The 8,805-nt window shown below is 45.8% G+C and overlaps 1 protein-coding gene across 1 annotated transcript in view; it reads left to right on the top strand.

Annotated features, from left to right (window-relative positions):
* The window catches only part of MFHAS1 (malignant fibrous histiocytoma amplified sequence 1), a 129,640-nt gene that overhangs the window by 7,758 nt on the left and 113,077 nt on the right, over positions 1 to 8,805 (top strand). The window contains exon 3 of the mRNA XM_011970769.1: positions 5 to 2,666. Coding sequence (XP_011826159.1) covers positions 5 to 2,666 — 2,662 coding nt within the window. The remainder of the gene's footprint in view (positions 1 to 4; positions 2,667 to 8,805) is intronic.

Here is an 8,805-nt window from a genome sequence, read left to right as displayed (position 1 = left end):
CCACCTCACCGAGCTGGACGTGAGCCACAACCGGCTGACCGCCCTGGGCGCGGAGGTGGTGAGTGCTCTGAGGGAGCTGCGGAAGCTCAACCTCAGCCACAACCAGCTGCCCGCTCTGCCCGCCCAGCTGGGCGCTCTCGCCCACCTGGAGGAGCTGGATGTCAGCTTTAACCGGCTGACGCACCTGCCCGACTCCCTCTCCTGCCTCTCCCGCCTGCGCACCCTGGACGTGGATCACAACCAGCTCACTGCCTTCCCCCGACAGCTGCTGCAGCTGGTGGCTCTGGAGGAGCTGGACGTGTCCAGCAACCGACTGCGAGGCCTGCCTGAGGATATCAGTGCCCTGTGTGCCCTCAAGATTCTTTGGCTGAGTGGAGCTGAGCTTGGCACGCTGCCCGCCGGCTTCTGCGAGCTGGCCAGTTTGGAGAGCCTCATGCTAGACAACAACGGACTGCAGGCTCTGCCCGCCCAGTTCAGCCGCCTGCAGCGGCTCAAAATGCTCAACCTCTCTTCCAACCTCTTGGAGGAGTTCCCTGCCGCGCTGCTGCCCCTGGCTGGTCTGGAGGAGCTCTATCTTAGTCGCAACCAGCTCACCTCGGTGCCATCCCTTATCTCGGGCCTGGGCCGGCTTCTCACCCTGTGGCTGGATAATAACCGCATCCGCTACCTGCCGGACTCCATCGTGGAGCTGACGGGACTGGAGGAGCTCGTGCTGCAGGGGAACCAGATCGCGGTGCTGCCCGACAACTTTGGCCAGCTCTCCCGGGTGGGCTTGTGGAAGATCAAGGACAACCCACTGATCCAGCCACCCTACGAGGTCTGCATGAAGGGGATCCCCTACATCGCAGCCTACCAGAAGGAACTGGCTCATTCCCAGCCGGCAGTGCAGCCCCGGCTCAAGCTGCTCCTGATGGGGCATAAGGCTGCAGGAAAGACTTTGCTGCGCCACGGCCTCACTGAGGAGAGAGTGGAGGGATGTCCAGGAGGAGGGGACAAGGAGAAGTGCTACCCACCATCACCTCCCGCTGTGAGCAAGGGCATCGAGGTGACCAGCTGGACGGCCGATGCCTCCCGGGGACTGCGGTTCATCGTGTATGACTTAGCTGGGGATGAAAGTTACGAGGTGATCCAGCCCTTCTTCCTGTCCCCAGGCGCCCTATACGTGCTGGTGGTCAACTTGGCCACCTATGAGCCTCGCCGCTTTCCCACCACCGTGGGCTCCTTCTTGCATCGGGTCGGGGCGAGAGTGCCCCACGCGGTAGTGTGCATCGTGGGCACCCACGCGGACCTGTGCGGAGAGCGCGAGCTGGAGGAGAAGTGTCTGGACATTCACCGCCAGATCGCCCTGCAGGAGAAGCACGACGCGGAGGGGCTGAGCCGCTTGGCCCAGGTGGTGGATGAGGCACTGGCCCGGGACTTCGAGCTACGCTCTGCCAGCCCCCACGCAGCGTACTACGGCGTTTCGGACAAGAACCTTCGACGGCGCAAGGCCCATTTTCAATACCTGCTCAACCACCGGCTGCAGATCCTCTCCCCGGTGTTGCCTGTTAGCTGCAGGGACCCGCGCCACTTACAACGCCTTCGGGACAAGTTGCTGTCAGTTGCTGAGCACCGAGAAATCTTCCCCAACTTACACAGAGTACTGCCTCGATCCTGGCAGGTGCTGGAGGAACTGCATTTCCAGCCACCTCAGGCCCAGAGACTGTGGCTAAGCTGGTGGGACTCGGCGCGCCTGGGCCTGCAGGCGGGTCTGACCGAGGACCGACTGCAGAGTGCCCTCTCCTACCTGCATGAGAGCGGCAAGCTACTCTACTTTGAGGACAGTCCGGCCCTCAAGGAGCACGTCTTCCATAACCTCACCCGCCTCATCGACATCCTCAATGTCTTCTTCCAGAGAGATCCCTCCTTGCTGCTGCATAAGCTGCTCCTAGGGACCAGTGGAGAGGGCAAGGCGGAGGGGGAAAGCTCCCCGCCCCTGGCGCTGCCCACCCCGAGCCAGGAACTGCTCCGGGCCACCCAGCTCCATCAATATGTGGAGGGCTTTCTGTTGCACGGGCTCTTGCCAGCTCATGTCATTCGGTTGCTGCTTAAGCCTCATATCCAGGCCCAGCAGGACTTGCAGCTGTTGCTGGAGCTGCTGGAGAAGATGGGACTCTGTTACTGCCTCAATAAACCCAAGGGCAAGCCTTTGAATGGGTCCACAGCTTGGTACAAGTTCCCATGCTACGTGCAGAACGAGGTGCCCCATGCAGAAGCCTGGATTAATGGGACCAACCTAGCTGGGCAGTCTTTTGTGGCTGAGCAGTTGCAGATTGAATATAGCTTTCCTTTTACCTTTCCACCTGGGTTGTTTGCACGGTACAGTGTCCAGATCAACAGCCACGTGGTGCACAGGTCGGATGGTAAATTTCAGATCTTTGCCTATAGAGGGAAAGTTCCTGTGGTGGTGAGTTACAGACCTGCCAAGGGAGTCCTGCAGCCAGACACCCTGTCCATTGCTAGCCATGCATCACTACCAAATATATGGACCGCATGGCAAGCCATAACCCCCTTGGTAGAGGAACTGAATGTCCTACTTCAGGAATGGCCTGGACTGCACTACACCGTGCACATTCTCTGTTCTAAGTGCCTTAAGAGAGGATCGCCCAACCCACATGCTTTTCCAGGTAAGCGGAGAGAGGGAAGGGGTTCTTGAAGATACCTGGTTCTCATTTGGCTTATGTTTATTTAACTTCATGGGTTCTCCAGGAAAGCTGCATAAGGAAAACAGGGAGATTTGGAGGCGAGCAAAAGGCAGTAAGTACCTGAGCAGTATGAAATGCAGGCACAAGTGTCATCCTCTCCTAATAGACTAGGACTTCCCAAATGGGTTTCAGTCACAACATTTGCCATCTCCTTTCCCCTCTTGTCGATGTAGCCCACATTTGGTAGAAGGAAATTTCAGGTGATTGAACAGATGCTGGGCAGTGTCTGATGTTAGCTTCTTACTGAGCCTTGGCTAAAGTGTTTATTAGACACATCTCGAAGGGGTAGATGAGTTTGAGTTTCAAGTGTCCAGTGTCACAATTTTTAAAAAAACTTAAATGTTTGTGGGTACCTAGGTGTGTATATTTATGGGGTCCGTGAGATGTTCGATACAGGCTTGCAATGCATAGAAATCACATCATGGAAAATGGGGTATCCATTGCCTCAAGCATTTAAGCACTCTGCTTACATTCAGAGTGTGTAATTAGAAAGTAAAAATTACCACTCACTTTTCTTAAGAAATTCCAGAGAAGATCTTTTGTAATTGGAGTGAACGATGGATGACTAAAGACAAAAATTTCAGACTATAATGCATGACTAAATCCTGGGGCTGCTGCTCGCCTCCGCCCACTCGGGCATGGAAGATAGATGACTGAAATCTTGGAGGGGCGTTTCCTCGGGAATTTCCTGGCAATTTCGAGTTTTATAGACGTCTTAAGGTTTGTTTTTTGGTAAGTGTTAAGCAAATGAAGCTTTCTGGGTGCTTAATAATTGAGATGGAAGGGACAAAAAGCTAAGAGTTTTCTGGGGAGTGTTTTCCAGTAGGCTTTTTTTTTTTGTTTTCTTTTTTAAGCCATCATAAGCAAGTGGAAGAATTCCAGGACTAGTTGTCTGGTATTTTTTTTGAAGTTCTTTTTTTTTTTTTTTCCTTAGAGCAGTTTTTATAGCAAAACTGAACAGAAGGTACAGAGATTTCCTATATATCCCCTTCCCCACATGTGTAGCTTCGCCAACATCAGTATCTCCCGCCAGAGTGGTACATTTGTTTCAGTTGATAAACCTGCAGTGACACATCAGTATCAGCCAAAGTTCATAGTTTACACAGGGTTTACTCTTTGTGTTGGGCATTCTGTGGGTTTGGACAAACGTCCAATGACCTGTATCCTCCATTATAGTATCATACAGAGTAGTTTTACTGCCTTAAAAATCCTCTGTGCTCTGCCAATTCATTCCCCTCGATCCTGGCAACCACAGATCTTTTCACTGTCTCCATAAGTTTTGCCTTTTACTTGTATGGGATTTTTTTTTTTTTGGAGCCTGGTTAATTGGTATCAAACTAGTTTTTAGTTGGGAGCATGTCCATTTCCTCATCCTTTGTAGTTCTTTAAACAACTGTTTTTGTTGTTGTTGTGTGTTGTTTTTTGTGGAGCAGGCTTGGTTAACAACATTCCAAGTGTCCTAAGCACAAACCAGACAGAACGATAGCATCCTTGCACGTTTCTCACCTGGGTCCTCACCCCCAGGGGACACCGAGGGGTGACGAAATGGAAGACTGCGTCCCACTCTGATCTTTGTCCTGGTCAGAGGGCGACAACAAGAATGCAGCTGGTAATAGTATCAGGAAGGAATTGAATACCAATATTTCCGAAGGTGACATCTTTCCGTTGCCCTAGATCTAGGTTGAATTTAATTCTTCAGCATGAAAAAAGCCACTGTATTCAGTTACCAGTCAACTGAGCCGTCCATTGTGTATGTTTATCTGGAATCTTGTCACAGTCCATGACTTGGTAGACTCTTCAGTTTGTTTTATATTTGTCAATGTGCGTTATTCATGGAAGCAAGATACTTCTTTATTGTGATACCAAATTGAATAAAGTGACTGGGAGTTACACATTCACAGGGTAGTTTACTGAAGGAGCTACCTGAAGCCATTCTTAAACCAAAGTAATTAAAACGAATGTTACTAACAACAAAAGGAGAGACATAGGTTATTGAGCAGGTAAAGATCTTCTAAGAACTTCGAGGAGTAAGGAATGAGACTGGTTTTTGTTTTTTGTTTTCTAACCTCAGCTCTTTATGTTTGATTTTTACCAGTCATAAATTCCACAGACAAGCTTGTACTGAGACGCAGAAACAAACCCCTTGTCTTGTTGTTTTGTCTATTTGCCTTTCAAATGAGGCACACCTGGTTTGGCAATCCAGGCTATAAGGAAGAGATTTTTTTTTCAACGTGGAAAACAAATGATTGAAAAAGTGTAAAATTATATATTGAATAGGAATAAATCATCAGTTGTTTTTAGAACACAATTATAAAATATATACATACAAGTATTGGTAAATATTTTTGTCTTATTTATAGTCTTTTTTTTTTGAATTGTGCTGTTTTTCAAAAGTAGCAAAGGGCATAGAAGAGTAGAACAGATGATTATAGTACATTTTTCATTACATTAAGAAGATGCAAAAAACATTTTCCTCTTCTGTATTTTTCTGTGATTGCCATCATTTGTTAGTAATTGTTACAGTTGCAAAAGACTTGGTAAGAGTTAAAATAATGAGTTAGAAATAAAAGCTAGATGAAGGAACAGAATTGTGTTGAGTGTTTAAGTAGAGCATACATTAAAAATAGATTCATTGAATACCTAGATTATTAAAATATATATTAATTCAGCAGAAACCCTTTGAATCTATTGGTAGCCTTTGTCTTTTCGTGTTTTTTTGTTTGTTTTTTGAGATGGAGTCTTGCTCTCTTGCCCAGGCTGGAGTGCAGTGGCGTGATCTTGGCTCACTGCAACCTCCACCTCTTGGATTCAAGCCATTCTCCTGCCTCAACCTCCCAGGTAGCTGGGATTAGAGGCATGTGCCACCACACCCAGCTAATTTTTGTATTTTTAGTAGAGACGGGGGTTTTGCCGGGTTGCCCAGCTGGTCTTGAACTCCTGACCTCAGGTGATCCACCCACCTCAGTCTCCTAAAGTGCTTGGATTATAGGTGTGAGCCACTACGCTTGGCTACCTTTGTCTTTTTAAGAAGTCATTTTGCTTTTGGGGACATTAAAAGTTGGTTACTTTTATGTTTTATAAAAGTGTCAAGTTGTCCTATAAACTATAACAATTTTATATGCAATGCTGAAAAAGGACTTTGAATTTTCTTGGGATATTAAAGTAAGAGTAAATAGTAAATTACTGTCTCCCTTGATTTTATACAGAAAAAAGTAAATTTGCACTAATATCTTTTAAAATATTTTTATGTGAAAGGTCTATTTTGGCCTTGTCCTATTGGATTTTCTGGTCTGAGCTGCCCTACGGTAGTTGACCATAGGAAGTATAATGATAAATTTCTCTTTTCTTATTTTGGTTTATACAAGAAAAGTAATGGGCAGTGTGCAGTGACTCACGGCTGTAATCCCTTTGCTTTGGGAGGCTGAGGCAGGAGGATCACTTGAGTCCAGGGGTTCGAGACCAGCCTGGGCAATGTAGCCAGACTCCGTCTCTACCAAAAAAAAAAAAAAAAAAAAAAATCAGCTGAGCGTGCACACTTGTGGTCCGAGCTAGTCCGGAGGCTGAGGTGGGACAATCACTTGAGCATGGGAGTTTGAGGCTGCGGTGAGCTTTGCACTCTGATCCTGTCTCTTTAAAAAAAAAAAAAAAAAGAATTATTGGAAAACGCACAGCCAGCAATCACTAGTTTCAAAGTTTTTTATGAAAATAAATCACATTTTCAGAGAGATGACCTATTTGTCTTATTTTAAATAGGTAGTGTAACAACGTGATTATCTTTTTAAGACATCTTATTTAAGACAAATGGGTTGAGTGACAGGAGATTCTTTTGGAAACTCAGAGATGGCCTGTGATGAAGCCTAAATGTCACTGTGAAAGCCTTGACCTACTTTCTCCATCCTGGCCACCATCCCAGCCTGATCAACCTGGTGAAACCCCATCTCTACAAAAAATACAAAAAAATTAGCTGGGCATGGTGGCTACTGGGAAGAATGAGGCATGAGAATCCTTTGAACTTGGGAGGCAGAGGTTGCAGTGAGCTGAGACTGTGCCACTGCGCCCCAGCCTGGGTGACAGAGCAAGACCCTGTCTCCAAAAAGAGTCTTTACCTGCTTCCTGCAGGTGCCCTTTCGTTTTTGCAGACTTGCTGACTGTAGCAGATAGCCAGGATTCCCTTCCTTTTGCTGTTTTCCTTCTCGTTACTTGGTCCTGTGTCCTTGTCTTAGAGCAAGTTTCTTCTTGTGGGGTATTTACTTATGCTTTTATTCTGTTCTACCGATATGACCTCTAAACTCGAAAAGTTGACACTGTTGAAGTTGAGCGATGATATATTAGGATGTGGTGGTTAGAACATAGGCCTGCAGCAAGATTCGAGTGCTTTGATATTCCTTTTAAGCAGATGAGTGAATACGGTGTGTTGTTGAATTGGAAGAGTGTGTCTTAGTGAGTCAAACTTGCATTGACTGCAGATTTTCACTAAATATCCTACTCTCCAAATTATTTAAGGTCATTTTAAAAAATAATGAGAAAGCAATCCAAATCAGTAGATAGAATTAGTTTTGTGGCTTTCTTTAGCTTTACTGTCTTTCATGTACTCAGTAACTTGATGCCTTTCTATATCTCCTGCCAAATGTGTTCTGTCCTTCAGTTTCTTGCAGACGGAGTGTACCTCTCCGACAACACTCAGCATATTTGACTTGTTTTGTTGGTGTTTGGGTGTGTCATGATATCGCTTTGGTTAGGTTGTTCACTTGCTTCTTCTGAGCCAGAGACACGCCCCAGACTTTGTAGCCTCTTCAGAACCTCTCAGATGTTTGCTGAATGATAGTTTGGTCTTTTGTGAGAAATATCTTTTTTTTATTTTGAGACAGGGTCTCACTCTGTCACCGAGGTTGGAGTGCACTGGGGCAGTAATGGCGTACTGCAGCCTCGATCTCTTGGGCTCAGGTGATGATCCTCCTACCTCAGTCTCCTGAGTAGCTGGGACTGCAGAAATACCCTACAATGCCTGGCTAATTTTTATGGGTTTTTTTTTGTTTGTTTGTTTTTGTTTTTTGTTTTTTGTAGAGACGGGGTTTCACTGTGTTGCTCAGGCTGGTCTCAAAGTCTACCTGCCTCAGCCTCCCAAAGTGCTGGGATTATAGGCTTGAGCCACCATGCCCTGCTTGAGAACTGTTTCTTTTTCTTTGTTATTCACACACTCGGTGAAAATCCCAGGTAGTACTGTAATGATTATCTGGCTTTGTTTCGCTTCCCAACTCCCTCCCCCTCACAGTGTTCCTCCAGCATTCCCATTGTGCCTCTATGACTGGTCTTACCCTTGAATAGGTCCTTCATTTTGACCACTGAAGCAAAGCAAAATTCTTGCCTTATTATATCTAAGTTTTAGAATTACTGGAATTTGAGCATGACCTAGTTGTTTGGATTGAATTAGTCATTGTTTTTAATTTCACAAAGGTTATTCAATATCTCTTTCGTTAAACTTTATTAATATTGATGCTTCTTGGCTTTTCTTTTTATGAACAGACCTCTGAACTCCCTGGGACTTTGTTTTACGTAAAAATCAAAACCTTAATCAGATACTAGGATAAACAAATACTATGCAGAATAGAATTCTAGAAGGCTAGAAAGGCCTTTGGAGTATTTGAATTATTTTAAGTGTTGGGTGCCTTTTCTTTAAACCCTGGAATAGGTTCTCAAGTCCGTCCCCGCACAAGTGGTTTAGAATTTTCTAAAGTACTTTTTCTTTAAAATTTTTTTTCTTTCTTTTTTTTTTGTGAAATAGGGATAGGGCCTTGCTATGTTGCCCAAGCTGCTCTTGATTTCCTGGCCTCAAGTGGTCCTCCCCTCTCAGCCTCCCAAAGTGTTGGGATTAGAGATGTGAGCCACCATACCCAACCAGCATTTTTTATTTAATAGATATTTTATGTCATACTCTGAAGTTATTCCCCTTTGTCTGTGAAGAGGTGAGGGGCTTTAGCTCCATAATATAGGATTGGAATGAGTGGGGAAAGCTGGAATTGGATATTTCTGGTTGTCTTCTCATCTACCCATTAACTTGCTT

This window comes from Mandrillus leucophaeus, unplaced genomic scaffold, assembly GCF_000951045.1.
Source record: "Mandrillus leucophaeus isolate KB7577 unplaced genomic scaffold, Mleu.le_1.0 Scaffold97, whole genome shotgun sequence".
NCBI lineage: Eukaryota > Metazoa > Chordata > Mammalia > Primates > Cercopithecidae > Mandrillus > Mandrillus leucophaeus.
Note: the sequence above shows the minus strand (reverse complement) of the source record. Positions and strands in the feature narration are given on the sequence as shown.